The sequence below is a fragment of the Vulpes lagopus genome, chromosome 2 (genome assembly GCF_018345385.1).
Source record: "Vulpes lagopus strain Blue_001 chromosome 2, ASM1834538v1, whole genome shotgun sequence".
Lineage (NCBI taxonomy): Eukaryota > Metazoa > Chordata > Mammalia > Carnivora > Canidae > Vulpes > Vulpes lagopus.
The window spans coordinates 29107148-29133419 of NC_054825.1; the positions used below are offsets into that span (position 1 = coordinate 29107148).

The following is a 26272-nucleotide window of genomic DNA, read 5'->3' on the forward strand; positions in this document are numbered from 1 at the left end:
TGTAATCTAATTGGGCTCACTCTCTTCCTGGGTTGTTGCTGGTTAGCAGTTAGGCAACTACGATCCCTTCCCATCAGGGACAGAGTTGCAGTGTAAAAAAAAAAATAAATAAATCGTCTGCAATGTCGAATTCAAGTGTTGAGTTATTAAAAATTCCCTCCAAATTGGATCCTCAGCTGTGGGCTCTCCCGAAGAGCCCCGAGCGCTCTCTCAGTCCCGCTTTTCTGCTCGGAGGCCGCGTCCGCCGCGCGTCTTTCGTGAGTATCTTTCACTCCCGGAGAAATCCGTTTTGCTGCTGCCGTGCTCAGCGCCGCGGTCTGCCGGGGCCTCAGCCGGGTCACTGGACGCGGCAGGTAGCGGGAGGCGCCACGTGGAGCGCTCCTTCCACGTGGAGCCAGCATTGCGGGAGGACGGAGTGGCTGGTGGTGGTGCTGCTACTGCCGCTGCTACTGCCGCTGCGGCCGTTTCAGTTCCTGGCGGTGCCTCCGCTGGGAAGGCGGGAAGAGCTGCGCGCGGCCCGGCTTCCTCCTCGGAAGTCCTGTCGTGGAGCAGAGCGCGTCTCTGGGCTTGTCGGTTGGTTGGGGGCGACGGGGGTTTTCCGAAATACACGCCCCACTTGCCTAGCACTACTCCAGCTGCGCGGACTCCTACGGGCTTTTTCCCTTCCTTCTTTTTAAAACCGTCTTGTTAAATGCATGCTGCAAAAAAAAAAAAAAAAAAAAAAAAAGATTCTGGAAGGCAGCTTTTCGGGGAAGAAGCCGTGGCGGGGCGCATTTGCATTGGCTGTGCAGGCTTCCGGATGGACGGTTATTGGAAATGCCTTTTGTGCGGGCCGTACCGGCGCGGACGGCTCCTCTGCCAGCCACCGGCCCACGCGACGCCCTGACTGCACGCGTCCTGGAACGCGGTCCTGCAGCCCTCGGCTGAACGATGTTCGCGGCCACTGGGCTCCCCCGGGTGGTCTCCACTGTGTCAGCGGCTCTCCGAAGCTGCAGCCCCCGGCTTTTTTCTTTCATATCCACCTCCGATATGATCCCGTGTATTTTCTACATTTGGATTTGGATTTTCAGAACCCGAACCAGCAAAGCGTTAAAAATAACTGATAGATCCAGAATTTAACAGTCGCTCGCCTTAGTACTGAGAGTATTTGCACTGCTCCTTCTTTACCCCGCCCTGAAGTAGCTTTTGGCTTTTAAAAATATTTATTTATGGAAATCCTGAACCTAAATAAATGTAAATGCTTTTCTTCTGGTGCTCCTCGAATATCCTCCGACAAGCAGGTTCCATGTTTCGGCAAACTTCACTTTTTCCCCAGAGCTTGCTTCTAAAGGGCCCCACGTTAGGAATGAAAAAGATGGGAATTGAACTCGGAGAGTTGGAGGGGAGTACGTTACCTTTCCTCAAATCAAGGCTGAATTATTTAAGGGACCGAAGAGACACTGCTTTTTACCGCGCAAGGCAGGGAGGGGGAGAGTTCCCAGAAAAGCAAGGATTTACCCCGGGAATCTCTTGTCCAGGGTTTGGGAGGTGGACGCGGTTGTTACAAGATAATGTTAAAGGAAAATCACCTTTAGCATTAAGGGAAAGCAACACCACCACCACCACCACCAACTAGACCTCAGGTACCTGGTCTGAGAGAGGAGGCAGGTTTCACCTTATCCACAGAGGCTGCGGTGCCCCTGCGGCGGCGGAGGCTGGCCTCGGCTCTCAGCCTCCAGGTTTGGCAGAAGTCGGACCCCGCAGTCCGCGCGCCGCGCGTCTCCGCCAGGAGCGCTTTCCCGGCGGCGGCAGGAGCTGGGCAGCCGCGCCTTAGCCGCGCATTCCTAGCAAAAGTGCCCCCCCGCACCGCCCCCCCCCCCCGCGCTGTGTTCACAAACAGACTAACGGTTTGGAAAGAAGTACCTTTGGCGAGCGGCGTCGGGTTGTCTGAGGGAGGGGGCCGTGGCCGCCCGGGCGCAGGAGGCGTAGCCCGGGGAGCGGGGCGCACGCGAGATGCCGGGCCCGCGCGGTGGCGGGTGGCGGGTGGCGGGTGGCGGGTGGCGGGTGGGGGGGACGCCGCCTCCAGCCTCGGCCAGGTCGCTCGCGGGGAGTGGGAAGAGGGCCTGGTCGGTGCCTCGCGCCCCCTCGCCTTCCCCCCGGATCCTTTCCTCTCTCTTTCTCTACCCTTGCAGCTCCAAGCGTCTGGTCACCCTGGCTCGGGGACTTTCGCCCGCCTTTCTGCGCTTCGGGGGCAAAAGGACCGACTTCCTGCAGTTCCAGAACCTGAGGAACCCGGCGAAAAGCCGTGGGGGCCCCGGTCCGGATTACTATCTCAAAAACTATGAGGATGGTGAGAAACTTGCTTCCAGTCTAGCGGGGTGGGGAAGTTGGAGGATAGGAGCGAGCACTCGCTGTGTGTGCGGCGGGGTGGTAGCAGGCCAGGAGGGGAGTCTGGTGGAAGCTCCTCTGTAAAGCTGGTGGCTGCGGGCGAGGGGGTACCGGAGTGGGGGACCCTGGCGTGGTTACGCAGAGGGGGTCCCCAGCTTGTCCCCGTCCCGGCTGCCGGCCTTTCGCCGCGCGCCTTGCTCCGAGGCCGAGATCTGGCAGGCGGAACAGTTGCTGGCCAGTGCAATGGGGAGAAGATGCAGTGGGTTTCTTGAGAAATGTCAGACAGGTTCATAGGCTACTAATGGGTCGGGGTCACGTTTCATTCTTAAAATTCTAGAAAAAAGTGCCTTTCTGTTTTTCTTATTTCTTGCTTTCCTGAGATGAGGGTATGGATGATACAGTCTCTTGTGAAATCCACTTTAAAGTTTTCTGAATAATCCCTTTTAGATTGAACCTTTGTTGGCCAAGGTTTGAAAATCCCCACAGGAGGTTCTCCTTCAGGTTGCCTAATCTTAGAGTCGTCTTTTTTTTTTTTTTTTTTTTTTAATGGTGTTGTAAATGCCAGCCTTTATTCTTGTCAGGATCAAATGAGTTAAGTGTTGGAAGGGGTTTGAAAACTCCTAATCATATGCCAGTGCGAGAGCCCAATATTTTTAGGTTTGAACAGTCTCATTTTTACTAGGAAAAAAAATGAAAATGGTATTTAAAATTTTTGTTGAAGGGATGTAGTGTTAATATATATGAATCTTCTTTGTGGGTAAGGAGACCTGTTTCTTTTAGATAGTCCAGGTGGTAATTGGTGGGTCCTCAGCTACCAAGACTGTTTAGATTGTATAAAAGAGGCTTTGGTGTCCATTCTTGGAGGGTTATCTCTGCCCTGCTGTCCCTTTTCATAAGTGAGCCTCAGTTTTATTTTTAAAGGGCTCAAGGACAGGTTCTTAGAGCTCCATAGAGTTTATTACATCTTGTCTTGTAAATCAGCAAAATGAGGAAATGCTGATGTATATTCTGGAGTTTCACTGAATGGAGATTCTGGAGAGATAGTGGGATCTATTTCAAGGATGACTGGGAAAAAAAAATTTTTTTTAAGTGCCAGAATGGAGAAAGAGAGCAAGGCTGAGGCTTCTTGAGTTTAAAGCGTGAATAAGACTTATTCTTACAACATTTGCCAAAGTGTATAGGAGTTTAAAGCTATGTCTTTTCAAAGGTAAATGTCATTGCCATAAAAATGTGGATTGCAATAGATTTTGCTGTCACTCAGCATAAAATGTTGAAAGGTAAAAGATAATCCTGAACAGCAGCTCTGATGGTAATTTGACCCAGGGCCTTATAGCTCCCAGGGTCACTGTCAGCTCTGTGATCAGACATGAGAAGAGAAGGGAGAATATTAATGTTTTCCTGGTGAAACAGCTCTTCTTGGAATCCATGTGAACTACCACTTCTTTGGCTTGTGAAAAAAACTTGTAAGAGCCCCCAAGAACCACTGGGGGGGAAAAAGGACCATAATAAATTACAGGAATTGGCCTTTTTCTCCCCCAACTTGTACCTAGGATTATATTACCAATTTATTGAGAACATGAGATCTGCTTAAAATGAAGCATACAATTTGTTTCCCTTTGTGAAAGGAGAAAGTGGGCATCATGGGGAGAAAGGAAATTGGCAAAAGGCTGTGCCCTATAAAACTTCATAGAATTAAACAAAAAAAAAATCAGAAATGGAAAAGATCTAAGAGGTCATCTTCAATCCTCCCACCACTTCAGGGGCTAGTATAGGATCCTTCCATATGGAATCCTTTTCTTGTTTTGTCCAACCTGGTATTAGATATCTCTAGGAATGTAGTTTTTACCACACTTGTGGGAGAGAGGTCTCTGTTCCCATAGGTTTTTGCCAGCATATTTATCCTGAATTTTCCTTTTATAAATATTCTTCAAATATTTACGGTTATTTCCTTTTTGCATTTTAAAAACATCTATCTTCAAAATAATTCTGTCTTTGGTGTGTCAGCTTCAAAAAATAGTTTCCTCAAAGCTGTTTTTTTTTTTTTTAAATCTAGACTACCTGGATTTAGTTCTTTTAAAACTTTCTTTAAAGTCTGTACTTCCAGACACTAATCTGTTTTATTACTCCTAGCTGAGCTCCTTTTGATTTATGTCTCCCTGGTAATAAGATGCTCTGAAATATATCAGTATTTGAGGCCTTGGTAGAATTAAAGAGTAGGAATGCCCTATTCTGCCCTTTGATCGTCACATATCTTTAAATCAATCCATATTGTCTTTGTTGTTGCATGTTGCACTATAGAATTTAAGGCAAAAATGGTTTTGGTATAGTCTTAGCAATTTTGCAAACATTATACTTTAGTTATCACTTTTCACCCAGTGACAATTATCATCATCATCATGAACATCTTAAACATAATTAGGTCTTCTTAGTAAATGGCCCCGTAATAGGCTCTTGGGCATAAGCCCCTTATTAAAAACAAGATGTATTAACTTAAATATAGTACAGAGTAATAACATACATTTTGGGAAATAAGATACACCTTTTGGCACATTATGAAGTTGAATGCTATAGTGAAGGTAATATGGAATTTGGACTTAGAAAGCCTGTGTTGCAGGCCTTGCTCTATCACTTATAATTGTGTGGCTCTGGACTTGCTTCTATATAGCATATGGATGATGATAATACTTATTGTGCATTGCTTCTGTGAGGCTTTTAAGAAGTAATGTGTGTAAAATATTTTGTCAGCACTACGTAAAGGCTAAGGATCTTACTTTTATTAAGAGCAATTTCAGAAAATTTCTAAATTTAATATTTTAAAGTGCAATTAAGGAGTGAAGAAGATTCAGTGAGACAAATTTATATAGAAGAAAAGAGAATTAGGGAATTGTCTGAGAGGATTAAGGGAATTGTCTTTAAGGAATAGAGATGGAGAGCATAGGGGGGCTTACTTTTTTTTGTGGTAATGAGAGAAGAGACCAAACTTTAGTTTTGTTACATGCTAACAGTGAAATGAACCAATAGTTCCAGTGTGGGTAAAAAATACACTTTTATGGTTAATTCATTCATATTGCCACTTTGATATGATTTGTTGTTGTTTCCCCCCTGAATTAAGAGTGCAATTAACAAGGCATGTGGCTTATATTTTCCAAATACTTTCTAAGCTTTAGTGCAATTGCATTTTCTCTACTTTCTAAAACCATTGTTTATGTATCACTTTGGGAGAGTCTTTGGTTACTCTTTTAATACAGTAATCTATTCTACTCTATGTTTAGGCAGCTTGAATTTCATACAAACATGGTAACAGTGAAAGAAAAATAGGATTGTTCTTCATACCTTGGAATCTTACCATTTGCCTTACCTTTTGTATACTGCTTATTATGCGTGTCAAAAACAAGGTTGATATTTCTAAAATATTATATTCATTATATCACTCTTTTACCCAGAAATTTTGTTTATTTACGGATTGCGTACAGAAAATGTTCAAGCTCCTCAACTTGACATTCAAAGCCTTTCACATCTCAGTCTCGGCTTACGTTTTATATCCTGTGTTTTCATTTATTTTTTATTACAATCTTACTTGATTTTCACTCTCCCTAAAGCACCTTCATTATCTCATCCCCATACCTTTGTTCAGCCTCATATCTCTGCTCTGAATGCCTTTTCTTAGCTCTGTTCAAATCTCACCCACTACCCAATTCCTGAAGGCCCATTGTAAATGCCTATGCTCTTTATTTTTCAGAGCCTTTCCTAAGCATATCATTGCATAGTGATCTCTTCTTTCTCTGGACTGTTGTAGCTTTTACTCTATGTTTTTTTTTCGGCTCCATCTGCCTTATTTTGCTCTTTAACTTTTCACATGTGTATGAAAAGTTTTCCTTTCCATTAAATGTTTTACCTTTACAATTAGAAAGCAATTTTTTTTGTGGGAAGGGACCATATCTAATTATTGTATATTCTGAAATATCTAGCATTATATAGAACTTCAGCAACTATTTTTGAAATATATTGGGTTAAGAATACTGTTAAAGCCCTAGGAAAATGGAGGTGACTAATGAAGAATTGAGTGAATTTGTACATGAAGATTCTATTCATTTTTCACCTTCAATGCATAGTCTTACAAGTCCATTCTTAATGCTTATTTTTTTAAAAAAAGATTTTATTTATTTATTCATGAGAGTTGGAGAGAGAGAGAGAGAGAGAGAGAGAGAGAAAGAGAGGCAGAGACACAGGCAGAGGGAGAAGCAGGCTCCATGCAGGGAGCTCCACGTGGGACTCGATCCTGGTCTGCAGAATCACGCCCCGGGCTGAAGGCAGGCGCTAAACTGCTGGGCCACCGCTTAATGCTTATTTTAATGACAGTTTTCATTATTTTAACCATGTACTATTATGTAGTCTAAATCGTCTTGATTTCATGCCATGTATTTAAATCAACTTTTTCCCCTGATTTAAAGTCTTGCACTGGACTCAGACTAGTTTTATATTGTATCTGTTTCTTCTTTGTCTTTACTTTTGCTTTTCCTTGTTAGCCTTACTTAGTTTCTATGTCTGATTTTTGAATTCCTGGTTTAATAGCACTTTTTCACAAACTTCAGAAGTTTTTTTAAATCTCCCTTATCTTGAAGATTTTCCCTTCAGAGAGCTTCTCAAATTCTAAATGATGAATGTGAGTGCATTTTTAAAACTCTGAGGTACTCTACAACTGTTGTTCACTTTTCTCCAGGAAGTTTTCCCAGTTTTAGTAGAGGTGAGGTAGTTAATTTTTTCTATTACCATGCCATCAATCAAGACATGAGACATAAGAACAGCACAATTGCCAAAAAACATATTTGCCTTGAACTTACCTACCTTTTGCTATCTCATTTTATTTAAAATAAAGGTTTTATAAAGGTTTCTTGAACGTTGATTATATTTACAAGTATTTATTGGTTACCTACTCTGTTTAGTTTCACACTAGACAAAGAGTGGTAAAATATCAAAAAAATAAATGATAGTGTCCCAAATTACTGTTATAATACAACAGTAATAATTGCTGTAGGCAAGATCTACTAATCAGTGTTAAGATAAATAGATGAGGGATGCTTTGGTGGCTCAGTCGGTTGGACATCCAACTCTTGGTTTCAGCCCAGGTTGAGATCTCTGGGTCCTGGGATGGAACCCCACATCAGGGTCTGCTTTTGCTGAGGAGTCTGCTTGAGGACTCTCTCCCTCTTGAGGATTCTCTCTCTCTCTCCCTCCCCTTGCTTGCCTTTTCTCTCTCTCAAATAAATAAATCTTAAAAAAAGAATAAATAGATGAGACTTTAATGTACAACTGGGTATTTACATAGCCTCAAAGCATCTCTCCCAAATATTTATGAATTAATTGTTTTGGTGGTTTTAGTTTATGTCCATAAATTCTTTGATACTTTTCTCTCTAGGAGGTAGAACTTGACTTTTGTCCCTTTAAGTGTAGGCTGGATTTAATTATTTGTTTCTAAAGAAGAAAGTTTGTAAAAGGAAAAATACTAACTTTATAGTGGAGAAACTGACAGACTGTTGTTTCAGCAAAGTGATCAAGCATAACATAAGCAGATAAAACATGTGGATAATCATGTATTCCTTGATATGATATGATATGATGAGAAGATATATCACCTTTTTGATATTCTTTGCAAGAATCCCTAACTCTGTAATTATGAGAAAACACTAGCCATATGGAAAGACATTCTACAGAACAACTGACCTGTACCCTTCAAAAGACACTGTCCCTGCTGTCAGTAAACTAATAGCTTACTTAGTGAGATAACATTTATACTGATAAAATTTAAGAGTAATTCAGAGACAGTATAGAAAGAAGTGCTAAGTGAAACATAGTTTGCCAGGTGTACTATGAAAAGTAAAGGTGATTATGGGTCAGACTTAGGCAAGAGTTAGGTTGGGCCTTGTGAAAGATATGTAGACTTTAGAGAGGTAGCAACAAGAAGAGAGGACATTTAACTCAAGGGAAAGAGCATGAAGGCAAAGTCTAAACATGTGTTTGGATAGTAAGGAGACCATCTTGGTTGCATAGAAGGCACATGTTAAGAATTGCCTTAGTTCATTTTGCTAGAGCTCTGTTTTTTTTTGTTTTTTTTTTTAGAGGCCTATTTGCACATTTTGTTGTTAATTCAGAAATGTGATAATTTAAAAAATAGAATAAGTAAAGTACATGTTAGAAATTATTATTTAGGGGATCCCTGGGCGGCGCAGCGGTTTGGCGCCTGCCTTTGGCCCAGGGCGCGATCCTGGAGACCCGGGATTGAATCCCACATCGGGCTCCCGGTGCATGGAGCCTGCTTCTCCCTCTGCCTATGTCTCTGCCTCTCTCTCTCTCTCTCTGTGACTATCATAAATAAAAAAAAATAAAAAAAATTATTCTTTATTTAGAGAGAGGAAAAACAAGCAGGGGGAAGGGCAAAGGGAGAGGAAAAGTGAATCACAAGCAGACTCCTCGTGCTCCATCTCATAACCTTGAGATTAGGATCTGAGCTGAAATCAAGAGTCAGACACTCCACAGTCTCTGCCACCATGCACCTCATTAAAAATGATTCTAAGAAAAGCTCTGAGTGCTCACATTGTGTCTAAATTGAGTTTAAGAAGTTTTAATATATTTTTGTTAGCTCTAGAATATGTAATTGAAGAAGAAAGTATGTGTTTGAGGGAAAAGGTTGGTTGAGTAAATCCAGATTACATTATGAAAATCTTGAATTTTAGGCATAGTAAAATGGTATTGTTCCTATAGGAAACTAGAGGCTATTGTAAATTTTCTTGTTCCATTGGAAAAGGGAAGGATATATTTTCAACATGGGCAGTGACCTTTGCCTTCTCCCGTTCTTTTTTTTTTTTTTTTTTTAAGATTTTATTTATTTATTCATGAGAGACAGAGAAAGAGAGAGAGGCAGAGATACAGGCAGAGGGAGAAGCAGGCTCCATGCAGGGAGCCCAATGCAGGACTCAGTCCTGGGACTCCAGGATCATGCCCTGGGCCAAAGGCAGGTGCTTAACCACGGAGCCACCCAGGCATCCCCCGTTCTTCTTTTCAAAATTACTGCACATGTTCACATACTTTAGCTAAAGTACTTGGTGATGTTTGAGCTATGAAGCATGATTGAAAGACAGATAATTTAAAATTTAATAATTAATTTAGTTCTTACATTATCGGTATATAAAAGAAAGGAAAAGGTTTAAAGATTTTTTTAATATATTAATGAGAGACAGAGAGAGAGACAGAGAGAGAGCAAGAGCGGCAGAGAGATTAAGCAGGCTCCACGCAGGGAGCCTGATATGGGACTTGATCCCAGGTCTCCAGGATCAGGCCCTGGGCTGAAGGCGGTGGTAAACCGCTGAGCCACCCGGGCTGCCCAAAAGGTTTTAGAACTTACTTGATAAGTTTTATGTTACCCTTCATATAGAATAAAAATAGGCTAGTATTTTATAATACTCATTTACTCATGAATTGACTCGTTGAGCAGATATCTAGTTCCTGTTTGACACTGAGGCAGAGAAGATGAATAAGGCTAAGATATTAATATCAAATTTCATACTACTGACCTCTTGTCATGTTAGCAGCATCAGTCAAAAGCAGTTTCTGGAGATTTTTAGGCTGAAGAAGAACTTTCAACTTCATCATTTGGCATTTCATGATTTGTCTGCTAGCAACTTTAGAAGGATTTGATTTCATTTAATATTTTATTAAAGGGTGTCAGAAATCACTTGAAGTTTTATATATGTTTTATTCTGCCATTTAGAAACAGAATGGATGACTTTTCTGTAAAGTTTAAAATTTGGTACCCAAGTCCTGATATTAGTTGCAGCTCACTGTATCTTGTGAATTTGATATGCTATCTCAAAGATACAATCGTTCTGTCATTTAGTCATTGTGTAGAGTGCTGTAGATTGCTGGAAGTGGTAGAGATCAGGAAACTCTGGGTCTATTATGGGTAGAGGGGGCTTAATTAATTTCAGTGAGTCAGAAGATCCAGTAAATAAACCTTAGATTCACAATCACATGTGTATAATCTATCACCTGGTCAATCCATAGATGTTGTGTATTCCTGTACAATATGATTATGCTGCTGTTGCCAATACCAAATATTATTTTCCTTGCCAAATGAGTTTAAATTCTCTCTCATTTTCTCCCAAGCCCTCCTGATGGGATGAGTACCTCATAGAAGAAAAGAAATTTCTTTCATGGTTCCCTGGGCCTGACCAGGCTGCCAATTACTTGGAGTCAGGAGCGTTTTCTGAGAATCCTTCATCGAAATGGATTAGATGTTAAGGGTCTTAACTTTGGTGCTCCTTAATTCCTTACTCAAGTTTTTAGTTATCTTAGTCTGTGTGGCAGTGGATTAGGGACACTGAGAGTATGTGTGTGTGTGCGCATGCATGTGTGTTTGTGTAAGAGAGAATATATGAGCATGAATTTGGTGTGTTTTATTTCTTGCACTTGTCTGTGGATGGTGATATAGTCAGAATAATACATATTCTGGATTAGTGGGTAGTGCTGTGTAAGGCATAGATACCTTGTTGAACTCTGATGTCCTTCGGTTTCATGATTTATTGAGTGATATTCAGTTCTGTCAGTTTTCTTCACTTTAGTATAGTGAAAAACAGTGTAATTTTGCTTAATTTAATCAAAATTTGATTATAAACTATATGCCAAGCTTAGTGCTAGATGTTGGGGATGCCAAGAGGAATAAAGCATGAAAATAAAGCAGTCTCAAGTGTTCTGGTCTTACACATTTGTAACATTTCATAGTAGTCTCCAATATTATCTTTCTACTTCAGTAGGATTAATCTTTGCTTAGTCTCTCCACTTTGCTTATATCATTCACCCTGAACATTCATCTTCCTTCTTAAATTCAAAATTTTATTTGTCCTTCAAAGTTGTACCCGTCTCCTCTCCCACTAAACCTCCTGCTAAACCCTTCTGCATTCGTCCCTCCTCATTCTCTGAATTTTTGTGAGATTCTTCTCTGAATACTCCATCTAATTTAGTCCAAGTGCCCCAGAATTTGTTTGATTGACTTAAGTGGACATCATTTTTGTCTTTAGGAATTTACAATTAAAACACACTAGCATTGACATCGATGAAAATCCATATGGAGATAACTATCAACACACTGCGTGAAACAGGTGCCTTAAGTCAAGCAAAATATTTATGTTATTTAGAAACTTTAATGCATGTGTTTTTGCTTTCTTTATGGCAGAGAATAAAGAGTAAAAAATATAAGCTGCATAGAGAAAAGATGGTGTGCATATCTGTATCTATATGTTTGTATTGGGGATCTTTGTGTTGTTGGGGATTAAACCAGTACCTTATTTTCACTTGCTCTGGAAAGGCAAAAATGCCAAGAAGGTTGGAAGGTGAGATCGGAAATCTGGGAAAAGGTTAACTGCCCAGATATGGGGTATTATTTCTGAAATAAGAATGGCTGTTTTTCTGTAGCTTAATAATAGTAATAATATAATAATAATATTACTTAACATTATTGAGTGCTTATTATGTGCCAAGTACTATTTTAAACAATTTACATGCACTAGGACATTTAATTCTTTATCAACCCATGAGAAAAGTACTGTTTTCCTCACTTGACAAATGGGGAAACCAAGGCACAGAATGGTTAAGTAACTTGCTCAAGACCACGCAGCTAATAACTTGTAGAGCAGAGACTCAATGACGTCAGTTATTAAACCTGCAGACTTAAAAATCTTTTCAGACACATAAGACATGCAAAAAATAATAACAACAAGAACAAGATAGGGTATATTCAAATGTTATATCATGTAGAACAAGCTGTAAGGACTCTAGGAGTTGAGAGAAGGAGATTGAGAGTTGGAGTAGTCAGGACAGGTGCCTAGGAGGAGGGCTCTTGACCGAGTCTTAAGGGTATATAATAATAATGCTAATAATAGCTACTGTTTGCTGACCTCTTACTATGCTTTACATGTTATCTCATTTAATTCCTAAATCAAGCTGATGAGAAACATTGTGTATGTGTATGAAGAACCCGAGACTCAGAAAAGACATGTGACTTGCTCAAGGTCATAAAGATGGGCAGTTGAAAGAATCAAGATTAGAACCCAGTTCTGTTCTCTCTTTACCATGCTTAGGTAGGAGAGGGATCCTGTCTTTGATTCATTCATTATTTTATTTATTCATCCTTTCACCTATCTGGCCCTCAGAAGCCGTATATTAAACATTGTAGAACATTAAAAATATATGTGCTCCAGGCCTTCCCACAAGGATAATGAAAATCTTGTGAGTTAGGACACAAACTAGTTGTTAGGTAAAACCACAAAAGAATAATCACAGAAAGACACATGAAAAATGAAAGATGGTTGTCACATTTTTAGGATGTATTGAAGGAATAGAACAACAACTGATCTAATGGGGAGTAAAACTTACTAGTTTCTCTGGGAAGGAGGTATATTCAGAAGTGGATACATTGAAGAGATTAATAGAAATGGATCAGCAATGTTATTGATATAAGGGAAATAGCAGGATAAAAACCAGAAAATTAAGTATATTTTAAAAAGTTGTTGGAAAGTTATAAACTAATTGTTGGGCAATTTTAGAATTACCTTATTTTTTTAAAAAAGATTTTTTAAAATCCATTTGAGAGAGAACAAGTGGGGTGGTGGGCGGTGAGGCAAAGGGAGAAGGAGAAGTAGACTCCCTGCTGAGCAGGTTGCCCAATGGACAAGGGTATGAGGCTTGATCTAGGACCTGGAGATCATGACCTGAGCTGAAGGCAGAGCTTTAACAATCTGAGCCACCCTGGCACCCCAGGATTACCTTATTTTATATTTACAAATGGACCCATACTCTGCCTTCAGTTCTAAGCCCAGTGAAACCCTGTGAATGGTAAAGAAAACTGATAGGGATGAGGTTTCAAGAAAATTCTTCCTTTCTAACCTCCTTCCCTGTCTTTCTCTTTGAATTGAGATTTTTAAATTCAAGTGGAGAACACTTTTATAGCCACTTAAAATGAAGAAACCAACAAACAAAGAGGTTTAAATATTCTGCACAAAGTCTCAGGGGTGATTTAAGTAACTCTGTTGTTAAGTGGCAGAGCTGTGATTGGAAGACATTCTCACTCTGAAGTTAGTCATTGTCACTGTCCCTCTTACAGCATAACAGCACCAGGTTCTTCATTCTTCTACCAAGACAGCTTCAAAGGTCTTTCCATTCCACTAGGGGTTTATATTAGCTTGAGTCTGATTTGGAAGTTTGAGAATAGGGCTACGTGAAAAGTATTATTTCCTTTGTGGCTGTTTCCATCTAGTTTTGTCATTTATTTCCTCCTTCTATCACCTCTCTCTGAGACCTGAGTTCCATGTCTCTGTCCTCTCTATCCTGCTGCCTGATTAATCTTTCTGAAGCTCTGCTGTCTGCCCAGCTAGAAACCTTCAGAGATCTCTTTTGTCTGCTTATTCAAGTTCTCACTCTCCTTCAGCTTTCCAAGGCCCTTGAGGGTTCGCTTGTACTCTCTCTGCCAGCATTTCTAGCCCTTTGATCCCCCACTCCATCATGTGTTGGCCCATTTTCTACCCATTTCTCAAGTCTTTCTACCTTGCAAAACCCTGCTTACATTTGTCCTCCTTCTCTATGAATTCTTTACTATCTCAGCTCAAAGTGGTTTAATTAATGAATTTACTCATGAAACATTCATCAAGCCTGAATTTCTAAGGCATTTATTATCTAAAAATCACTTCTTTGCTATTTTCATATTCTGTGTTATCTTCTCATGTATCTTTTTGTGTATGTTCATGTAGACTTGGTTCTACCCTTAGATTATAGGTCATTGTAAGAGTAGTGATTGTATCATTTCTGTAGTCTCTATAATATCTAGTAGAGTGCCTTTGGCATAGTAGCTCTTCATCACATACTTGTTGGCTAATAATTTGCCATTTATTTGGTAGCTTAATACACTAAAGGGAATAAGCTTTCTTTCATTCATCGTTTCTGCTTTTTTTTGAAAATAGGATATTTCTAGTGAATGCTTAACTTCTTAATTCATATTTTTATTTTTAAAGATTATGCTTTTATTTATTTTATTAATTACCAATATAATGCAGACTCACTAGTATAAATTCAATAATACATATATCAAATCACCCCCAATCCCACTTTATAGATATAATCACTCTTAATAGTTTGGCATGTATCTCTTCAGACCTTTGTTTTTTAAGATTTTATTTATTTATTCATGAGAAACAGAGAGAGAGAGAGAGAGAGAGAGAGAGAGAGAGGGGGCAGAGACATAGGCAGAGGGAGAAGCAGACTCCATGCAGGGAGCCCGACATGGGACTAGATCCCAGGTCTCCAGGATCATGCCCTGGGCTGAAGGTGGTGCTAAACTACTGAGCCACCCAAGCTGCCCCAGACCTTTATCTATGTATACAGTTGTATATAAACTTTTAAATATATAATTGAGATCATACTGTACAACTTGCTTATCTAGATAATCTTTTAGTCAGTAATTATGGTCAGTTTTTTAGTGAGTAAATGATCCATACGTGGATGAGCTGAAATTTAACTATTCTCTTTAGTTCTTTCATTGGTACTTTTTTGCAAGAACTTCTGTTTGGTATTTGTCCATAATTTCAAACAAAGCAATGCTGTAGTGTCATATTTCTTTCTCCATATTGGAACTTGATCTAAATTATTTATTTTCCACTAATGTCTTTTTAAATACCCTTATCCATTTTAATCCTTTTAGTTATAATACATTCTTTGAATAAATGTCAAGAAAACAGTCACAGCAAAACTAATTCCGCGAGTCAAAGTGTGGTTTCATTTAGTGAAATAAGTACTTTGTGAGGTTTTGGATACAGATGGAAAGTGACACTCAAAATATTTTGAGCTTTTGTTCAAATATTATATCACTGTGTGATTTAAAAGAAATCCTAGCTGAGGATTTCTTGATTTTCTTTGAATGTCACTCATCTCATTAAAGTTGCTCTGTGAATTTGAATATTAGTTAGCCAAAGAAGTGAGATTTATGAAGACCTGGAATAATGTTTTGCTAGGAACAGGTAGCCATTTTTGAAGACCTCCCTAATCTCTTGTTTACAAGAGAAAAATCATTACATTTTACATCTATAATTCTCTCTTTAAAGATTATTAAAACACCTCTGATCCTTAATAAGGACTGTGTATAATAGGTTTATTTAAAATTTTGTCATTTCCATTTTATAAATAAGAAAACAGACTCAGGGAAGTTGTTCAAAGTTACATAGCTTTTAAGTAGAAGAGCTGGAATTAGAATTCAGCACCTCTACCTTCAAGCCTGATACTCTTAAATAAGGTATCACAGCTAATGATAGTCCCTCACTGCACTACAGTGAGCCACATGGGCACTAGTATTCTTCCATGATTGGGTCACTCTGCAGCAAATTCTCTGGGAGGCTAGAATGGGTCTATGACTTTTGTGAGAGGGTGTGTTTGCTTGAAGGTGTGCTGGGGTCCAGTTTAGTCCTGGGTTCTTGTGTCTTTTTGAACCGTTCTTCATTGACAACACGGTGGACAGGCCACAGAATGCTATTACTGGAGATACAGCACCTGAATCCTAGACTCCCTTTAGACCAGATCCAAACCCAGGGTAAGTTTAGAAATAATCCAGAGAATGGGACCAGGGGACTTTGAGAGCACTCTGTGGGATGCCCATATCTCTGAGGAGACTTCCAGCAAAAAATTGAAAAGCCTTTTCAATGTAGACATTCATTAGCTATTACAGTGCACTCAGTGAAAGGGTGGAGGAGTCTGTTTCATTTACCCTGAGGAGGCCCATAGTAAGTAGGCAGAGAAGTTAGAAATAGAACATGAGCTTTTTGGTGTTAATAGTTACCAAACCATGCACAATTAAAAAAAAATCTTTGTAATCACTTTTGAAATAAATCTATATGTATCTCTCAGTGCCTTAACAGGTATGCTGTTTTCGTCTGGGTGTTTATTTCCTTGCAATTGTTGAAAAGACAGATTTTGAATTATTTGCCTGGCCATTGTGAATCCCTTTGGAAGAGTAGACTCAGGTTAAATCCAGTGAGATGTAAGATTCAAAAGGAACTCCAGGCTAGGCTGAGCCAAGTTAAAATCCACAGGTGAAACTAAACACGTAACCTAAAACCATTACACAAGTAAATGCTATTGTTTCATAGACCATTTGTAGAAGCAAATGAATGGCACCCCAGTCCAAAGGTCAGGATTTTCAACAACTCACAACAGAAAACTTACACTTATTAAATGTCTTCACTAGGGGTTTTTGTGTTAGTAGATGACTGAGGTCTTTTGTTTCTTCTGTTTTCCTCATGGCAATAAAGTTGAAATTTAGCAAGCTTTCAAAATGAAATTTCTCGTAGAAGTTATAACCACAGGTTTTAAGCTTTCATCACCTAAATGTGGAACAGAATGATTGAAAACTTGGGGGGAGGGAGAAAGAGAGTTGAGGACACATGTGGTGTGTATCAGGAATCCGTGTAAATCAGGGAGGTGTGGTAGGGGGATTTCCTGTCTTACAGAACTGCTGAAACAGTGCTCCCCCACCCTCCCGCAATACATTCCAAGTGAGGGTGCTGGCCTTTTCCGACACCTTGCAGAGATGGCTTACCCCTTCCCTGACACACTATAGTTTCCTTGAAGCTTCATTCAATCAACAGTTTGCTGCTAGGAAACACTCATCCTGGGGATAATGCATTCTTTGATTGTGTCCTTTCTTTGGAGCCTCTTGAGTTTGGCAGGTACCTTCCCTGTAGGATGGGGCCAGACATTTGAGCCTGTTCTTTTTTATTCTTTCTCCGGAACAATTCATTTTTCAAATTTCCAGGTATGATGATAATAACTACTGATTATTGAGTACTTACACATTCTAGGTACTGGGCCAAAAGCTTTTCAAAGATGATCAGATTTTTTTCTCTCACACCCCCTGATGCAGATACTCTTAACTGTCCCATTTGAATGAAACCTAGAGATGTTAGTCAGTGGTTCTCAATTCTGGCTGCACAATAGAATTAGCTAGAGGAGCTTTAAAAATATCAGGTCCTAGACTAATTAAATCAATCCCTGGGGAGAGGCTAAGGCATTGTGATTTTTAAGAATCTCTTCAGGTACTTCTAAAGTGCACAACATGGTAAGAACCTCTGGGTGAAGTGATTTGCCTAAGGTACCCTTTCTGGTCTGTTGTGGAGTTCAAACCTAGGCAGTCTGACTCTAGAGCCCTGGCATAGCCAGCTCTGCTGTAGTGATGCCTAAATTCTAACATGGAACGCAAGTCACCTGGGGATCTAGTTAAAAATGAGATTCTGCATTTCTAAAAGACTCCTAGGTCTTGCCCGTGCTGCTAGTTTGGGGACCATACTTAGAGTAGCAAGGCTTTTCTGCTAATTATTAATATTACTGCCTATGGTAGCCAGATGCAGAAAATGTTCACCGAAAGGCAGCAGCAGGATGAGGAGCTGGGAAGGCCTTCTCATCCATTTTACTTTAGTGATGATGGCAGAGATCATGGGCTGATTGTATGAACTTTTCAGTGTTTTCCCAGGGCTAAATGACCTGTTTGAGAATATTTCCATGTTCTTGAGAGCCCTTGGAACTTCAGGTCTGTGACAAAACTAGTCGTTAAGGCATTTTCACATTTTAGGTAGGAATACTGGGTGTAATTGCTAAGTTGGTCAGCTTTCAAAACTCTTTTTGAAACAGGAGTTTAGATAGATGATAATTTACAAGAAATCCTTGAATTTTCAGTTAAATGTTCATTCAGTAAAGATTTATTAAGTACCTTCTATGTAGTAGTATTGCAATCTCCCAAAGGATACAAAAATGATTGGGATATATATAGTTTTTCTTCTGATAGAACTTAAGACTTAGTAGGAAAAAATAACATATACAATAGATAATGATAATATAAAGATGAATAGACAAATTACAGAGGAAGAAGCAGTAAAGTTTACCTGAAGTACCTGAGAACAACTTCATCGGTATCACCAGACAAATTTACTGTTGTTATTTCTGGTTGTTGTAAATGTTTATAAGAATTTAGGTTATTAGACCATGCTGAGATTTCTTAAGTTGTTTCTATATTACAGAATGGCTTTATAATTTTGAGATTAAGGGTCTAGGCAATTATCATCAATAGCATGCATAAAAAAATAGACAGTAAGTGTATTTTCCTCTGGAAACAGTAATCAGTAACGTTATCAACCTACACTACATTTATTGAGTTCTACCAAGGTACTATAGGCATTTCTCATTTAATCTTTTTATTTAAGTTAATTTAATTTAATTTTATTTTCGTTTAATCTTTTAAAAAAACACTATCATTGAGATACAATTTGCATTCAGTATGATTCACATACCATTTATAGGATATACTTCAATGGCTTTTAGTATATTCACAGGGTTGTGCAATCATTACCACAATCAATTTTAGAGCATTTTTTTTTTTTTTTTTATGATAGTCATACAGAGAGAAAGAGAGAGGCAGAGAGACAGGCAGAGGGAGAAGCAGGCTCCATGCACCGGGAGCCCGACATGGGATTCGATCCCGGGTCTCCAGGATCGCGCCCTGGGCCAAAGGCAGGCGCCAAACCGCTGAGGTTTGGGGATCCCTTATTTATTTATTCATGGGAGACACACAGAGAGAAGCAGAGACATAGAGAGAGAAACAGCTAGGCAGGCGCCAAACCGCTGAGGTTTGGGGATCCCTTATTTATTTATTCATGGGAGACACACAGAGAGAAGCAGAGACATAGAGAGAGAAACAGGCTCCTCACAGGGAGCCTGATGCTGGACTTGATGTGGCACTTGACCCCAGACCTGGGATCACACCCTGAGCAGAAGGCAGACGCCCAACTGCTGAGCCACCCAGGCATCCCTGGGACTGATTTCTTTAGCTTAGCATAATGTTTCTTTTTTTTTTTTTAAATAAATTTATTTTTTATTGGTGTTCAATTTACCAACATACAGAATAACATCCAGTGCTCATCCTGTCAAGTGCCCCCCCCCAGTGCCCATCACCCATTCACCCCCACCCCCTGCCCTCCTCCCCTTCCACCACCCCTAGTTCGTTTCCCAGAGTTAGGAGTCCTTATGTTCTGTCTCCCTTTCTGATATTTGTGGGGAATAGCATAATGTTTCTAAGGCTTATCCTTATTGTAGCTATATTAGTACTTATAGCTTTGTATTGCTGAATAATATCCCACTGTATGGATATATCACATTTTGTTTGTTCCTAAAAGAATATTACTTTTAGTTCATGTGTAAAATGAAGCCTTTTTGATGTAATGCCAACTGTCTTTTTTTGCATTTGGTATTTCTCACTTTCCCTTTGTTCTTATTGTCGATCTTACTCTTTTAGGCCTTTTACTAAAATGGTAACCTCTTAATTGGTGTCAGTGCCCTAATTTCTTTGAAAGAAAGAATAAACAGTTCTTGAGCACCTGCCCTCTGCAAGGTACTTTATATTACATCTCATTTATTCCTCAGAGATTTTCCAAATATCCTCATTTAAAGATGAGGAAAGTGAAGTTAATCTATGTTTTTTTTTCAACAATACATGGCTATTCCCAATCCTTTTTAGAATCTTATAATATCTAGTTCAATGATCCGTAGTGTATGGTCAAAAATGCTTACTTACTTGTATTGAATTCTTGTTTTAAACACACTCGTACAACATTTAAAAGCCAGAGAGGGACAAATGATCTTCTTACAATAAAATAATGATGCCTAAGGATGACTCACTCCACACTTCATGGTAGTCTGGACCTCTCCCTTGTATCTCTGCCCTTGAATGTATGGTGGTGTTTTAAAAATCACTGTATTAGGGACCCCTGGGTGGCGCAGCGGTTTGGTGCCTGCCTTTGGCCCAGGGCGCGATCCTGGAGACCCGGGATCGAATCCCACGTTGGGCTCCCGGTTCATGGAGCCTGCTTCTCCCTCTGCCTGTGTCTCTGCCTCTCTCTCTCTCTCTCTCTGTGTGACTATCATAAAAAAAAAAATCACTGTATTATAGTGGGTCTGAATATAGTATGTGCTCAATAATATTTGTTGAAAGAATAATGAATAGGTTAGGTTATGGTGGTCTGGAATCCATTACAATGGAAAACAAGTCTTTAACTCCTGTAACTGGAGTGTAGTTGTCTTTCTAGGAGTTGTTTCTGTATCTGCATTTGCAATCAGCATTAACCAAGGGAGCCCTCTAGTCTGCAGAGAATGTTTAAGTTTAATATATTTAAATATTCACATGTAGAAAATAGAGGTCTTGAGGAGCTGCAGCTTGCATGTGAAGAAGGAGTCTTACAACTTGAGAGTCTTGCTGTCTTAGAGCTAGTTTGTTTATTCAAAAGGAAAGAAGTATGGGGAAAAACTGAAAACAGACAAAAGCTAAATGGACAATTTTTAGTAATTGGATATGACGAGAGAGTAGAATTCCTAGATTCTGTCCCCAGCCTGGCAGCTGATTTCCTCCACTATTTCCAGCCCCTGGCTTGCTCCCCCAGTGATCTCATTTGCAGTACATGAGGGGCTGTGGTAAAGGCATGGAAATGAGTGTTGTAAAATCTTGATGATGTTGGTAGGCTGATGAGTTACCACCATGGAGACCAATGTCATGGTCATCTTCTGACAGTTTTGATTTTTTGGAAGTCAAAGGTTTCTGAAAATAACTGTGAGCATAATCTGAGAAGTAAAATTTGGGGGGAATGAAGAAATACAGGGTAGATTTTGTTTTATGCATATATGAATCTTTGATCCCTTTTCTACAGTTTTTAGTTATAGGAGTATTTAGAAATGAAGGGATGCTCTTTATCTTTTGTTTGTTTCAAAAACTACTGAATGTTTGGGAATTGATGAACTAAAGATAATAATCATGTGCCATTGGGGCAGTCCCATTTCCAATATACGAAGGCCATTTGGGAACCAGTTGTAAAAGGCTTTCTTTGAGAGGTGAAGTTGGATTGGAGTTTAGGATCAAATTATGGAGGGCAATCTGATAGTAAACTTGAGAGTTAAGTTAAGGGGTTTGGATTTTATTCTTTAGGAAATAGAGAATCAAGGAATGATTGTAACTAGGAAAATTAGGTGTGATATTTTAGGGAGATTTATCTCATGGTTCCTCACAGGACAGAATATAAACAGTTGTAGATTTCTAACTGCAGAGGGACCAATGACAGGCTTAGTGAAGATATCCAGGAGTGAGATGAAAACAGATTACATTAATGAAGCAGCAGTGGGAAAGAAAAAAATAGTTAGGGAGTCATTACAAAGAAAATTGACGGAACATGGTAATTGATTTGATATGGGTAGTATCCTTTGCAATTAATTTGTGTTCCAGTTCAAACATGAAAGGGAGAGGGGTGGGGGTTTCGTTTTTTTTTTTTTTTTTTGAGAGTAACTGGGATCAAAGAGTGCTATAAACTGAGGGATTAATAGCATTGGCATGAGTCAAACTTAATTTTTAAAAATTTAGTGAGTGCAGAGCAGGTTTTTGGCTCTGTGAGTTCAACTGGAAATAATCCCCCTTTCCACTATTTATGTATGTATGTATATCTTCATTTATTCATTCATTCATTTAACCTGATTTCTCTCCCTAAAGGCAAATAAAGCCAAATTGGATGAGGTTAAAAAAATGGATGAGGATGGGGTTAAAAAAATGTTTCCCAAGTATTATTAGTATATGGGCAGAAAACACTTTTGTATTTCAGCCTTTCTCAGACATTTATAAAATATCTATGTGACAGATAGGTATGAATCTAGTTAACCTGTAGGGGATATTTTCTTTCCTGTAGCTAATCTGCACTGTTAAATCTACTCTGTTGTGCTACAGTTATATGTTCTTGCTTAATAGAGACTAGATGTGTGAGTGGATGTCCCAGTTCTCCTATTCCTTCTCCCACTACCTCTTCTCCTCCTCCGTCTCCTTTTTCTATGCCTGTTTATTACTAATGACTTTTATTAAACATTTAATATGAGTCAGATGTTTTATCCACATGATACCTACTATTTTACTTAATTTTCATAACCATTTTATGAGGTGTAAGAAACATTTTTATTATTGTACACATGAGGAAGCTCAGGCTTAGAAATGTTTAACTTGTTCAAGATTGTACAGCTAGTAAGTGACAGAACTAGGACAGGAATTCAGATCACTTTGATTCTAAAGCTCTGTTATATCTAGTAAAATATTTCAAGGTACATCTCCAGCAGATATGTGGGGAGCATCAGTATTCCAGCTAAAAATGAACAGTACAATATTTTTGAAACTCCTAAAGAAAAATGTGATTATATGGGTAGCCCCAGTGGAATAGTGGTTTAGTGCTGCCTTGGGCCCAGGGTGTGATTCTGGAGACCCGGGATCGAGTCCCACATCAGGCTCCCTGCATGGAGCCTGCTTCTTCCTCTGCCTATGTCTCTGCCTCTCTCTCTCTGTGTTTGTCTCTCATGAATAAATAAATAAAATCTTAAAAAAAAGAAAAAAGAAAAATGTGATTATAGGGGCAAGGAATTATTTATAAAATGTTGGACACTAGTTTTCTAGGTGCCTATAATACTTTGCTACATACTGAACACATTTTAATAAGTCAGTGATTAATAGTAACGAGTCACTCTTTGCTCAGGTAGGATTTTTAAAAATTGTGGTAAAAAACACATAACATAAAATTTACCATCTTACAACTAATACATGAATTCAGTAAAGTTGCAGGATACAAAATCAACATACAAAAATCAGTTGCATTTCTATATACTAATAATGAACTATCCAAAAGGAAATCAAGAAAAATATCCCATTTACAAAGCATCAAAGAGAATAAAATACTTAGGAATAAAATTAACTAAAAAGATGAAAGACTGAAAAGTACAAAACATTGATGAAAGAAATTAAGACACAAATAAATGGGAAGACATCCTGTGTTCATGGATTGGAAAACTTAATTTTTTAAGTTTAAGTTTCAAACTTTAAGTTGCCCATACTACCCAAAGTGATCTAAAGATTGAATGTAATCCAATTAGAATGTAATCTCTATCAAATCCCAACGGTATTTTGACATCTATTTCTATAGTGAAATAGATAAAACAGTCCTAAAATTCATTAGGAACCACAAGAGATCCCAAATAGCCAAAATTATCTTGAGAAAGAAAAACAAAGCTGAAAGTATCACACCTCTTGACTTCAAAATATATGTAATATAAATGTAACAAAATATATTACATTTCTTTTTTAAAAAGATTTTATTTATTCATGAGAGACACAGAGAGAGGCAGAGACATAGAGGGAGAAGTAGGCTCCCCACAGGGACCCCAATGAGGGACTCAGGACTCAGATCATGCTCTGAGCTAAAGGCAGATGCTCAACCACTGAGCCACCCAGGCATCCCAATATATTACATTTCTTTTAGGTTGTCTAATTTGTTGGCATATAGATTTTCATTATATTTTCTTACATTTGTTTGTATTTCTGTGGTGTTGGTTGTTATTTTTCCCCTTTCATTTGTGATTTTATTTGAGCTGTTTGTCTTTTTTTTTTTTTTATGAATCAGCTAGAGCTTATCACTTTTGTTGATCTTTTCAAAGAATCAGCTTCTCATTTCATTGATTTGTTCTATTTTTTCTTTTTAAATTTCCATATCATTTACTTTTGCTCTAATTTTTATTATTTCCTTCTTTTTCCTGGTTTTGGGTTTTTTTTTTTTTTTTTCCTAGCTCCTTTACGTGTAAGGTTAGGTTGTTTGAGATTTTTCTTGCTTCTTGAAGTAGTCCTGTGTTGCTATACAATTTCCTTTTAGAACTGTGTTTGCTGCATTCCAAAGTTTTGGTACTGTTGTGTTTTCGTTTTTGTTTGTTTCCATGTTCTTTTTGAGTTCTTTGACTTCTTGGTGGACCCACTCATTGTTTAGTAGCATGTTACTTACCTCCCTGTATTTGTGGTCTTTCCAGATTTTTTCTTGTGGTTGATTTCTAGTTTCATATAATTGTGGTCAGAAATGGTACATGATATGACTTCAGAGGAGATAGGTGGGACAATAGGGGAAATAGGTGATGGGATTAAGGAGGGAACCTGTGATTGAGCACTGGATAATGTATGGAATTGTTGAATCACTCACTATATTGCAAACCTGAAACTAATAAAACACTATTTTAACTATACTGGAAATAAAATAAAACATATATCACAAAGCTACAGTTATTAGAGCAGTATGGTACTGACATAAAGACAGACACATAGAACAGTGGAACACATCAGGCTCCCCAGAGGGAGCCTGCTTCTCCCTCTGCCTATGTCTTGTGCCTCTCTCTCTGTATCTCTCATGAATAAATAAAATAAAAATCTTAAAAAAATTTCTAGACCAGTGGAACAGAATAGAGACCCCAGAAATAAATCCAAGTATATATAGTAAACTGATCTTCAGCAGGGATGCCAAGGATCCACAATGGGGAAAGGCCAATCTCTTCAACAAATGGTGTTGGGAAAACCAGATATCCACTGGATATCCATATGGGAAAGGGTAAAATTGGATCCTTATCTTACATCATGCACAAATCGACTCAAAATGGGTTAGAGATTTAAATATAAGACCTGACACTGTAAAACTCCTAGAAGAAAATATAGGGGGAATGCTTCATGACATTGGTCTTGACAATGATTTCTTGGATAGGACACCAAAAGAAAAAAAAAAAAGATGAGAGGGATTACATGAAACGACAAGTTTCTGCATAGCAAAGGAAACAACAGAGTAAAGAGACATCTTATAGAATGGAAGGAAATATTTGTAAAGCATGTATCTGATAAGGGGTTTTTATCCAAAATGTATAAGGAACTACTTCAACTCAATAGCATAAACAAACAAAAAACCAAAACAAAATAACCTGATTAAAACTGAGCAGAGGACTTGAATAATTATTTTTCTACAAAAGACATTCAAGTGGTCAGAAGACAAACAGATGGCTAATTGGGTATATGAAAAGATTCTTGACATTACTAATAAAAAGTGAAATGCAAATCAAAACCACAATGAGATATCACCTCATACCTTTTAGAATGGCTTTTATCAAATAAACAAAATATAACAAGTGTTAGTATGTAAAAAATTGAAACCCTTGCATACAGTTGGTGAAAATGTAAAATGCTGTAGCTACTGTGGAAAACAATATAGAGATTCCTTAAAAAATAAAAAACAAATACCCTATGATCCAGCAGTACCACTTCTCAGTATTTTTTTAAAAAGATTTATTTATTCAGAGAGAGAGAGAGAGAGAGAGAGAGGCAGAGACACAGGCAGAGGGAGAAGCAGGCTCCATGCAGGAAGCCTGACGTGGGACTCGATCCCAGGTCTCCAGGATCACACCCTGGGCTGCAGGTGGTGCTAAACCGCTGGGCCACCAGGGCTGCCCCACTTATAAAAAAAAATTATAAGAAAAATTAAAAAAGAAATTTTAAAAATTTATTAAAAAAATTAAAGTCAGGTCTCAAAAGATATTTGCATTCCTTTATTCATTGTAGCATCATTCACAGTAGCCAAGATAAAAAAAGAAAAAAATCCTGCTATATGTGATAACATGTATAATCCTTAAGGACATTATGCTAAGTGAAATAAGCCAGTGATAGAATGACAAATACTATAGAATTCCACTTTTATGAGATATCTGAAATAGTCAAACACATAGAAGCAGAGTAGAATGGTGGTTGTCAGGGACTAAGGGGAAGGGGACTTAGTGAATTACTGTTCAGTGTGTATAAAGTTTGAGTTATGCAAGATGATTAAGTTCTAGATATCTGTTGTACAACATTGTGTAACATCCGCTGTAACAATACTGTATTATACACTCAAAATTTTAAGAGGGTTGATCTCATGTTGTGTTCTTACCACAAGAAAAAAAAGATTTCTACCATAAC

At 38.7% G+C, this 26272-nt stretch overlaps 1 protein-coding gene across 2 annotated transcripts in view; it reads left to right on the forward strand.

Annotated features, from left to right (window-relative positions):
* HPSE2 (heparanase 2 (inactive)) overlaps positions 1–26272 on the forward strand; it is a 634074-nt gene that overhangs the window by 1272 nt on the left and 606530 nt on the right. For both annotated transcript variants that reach the window (XM_041746029.1, XM_041746030.1), the window contains exon 2: positions 2172–2329. In XM_041746029.1, coding sequence (XP_041601963.1) covers positions 2172–2329 — 158 coding nt within the window. The remainder of the gene's footprint in view (positions 1–2171; positions 2330–26272) is intronic.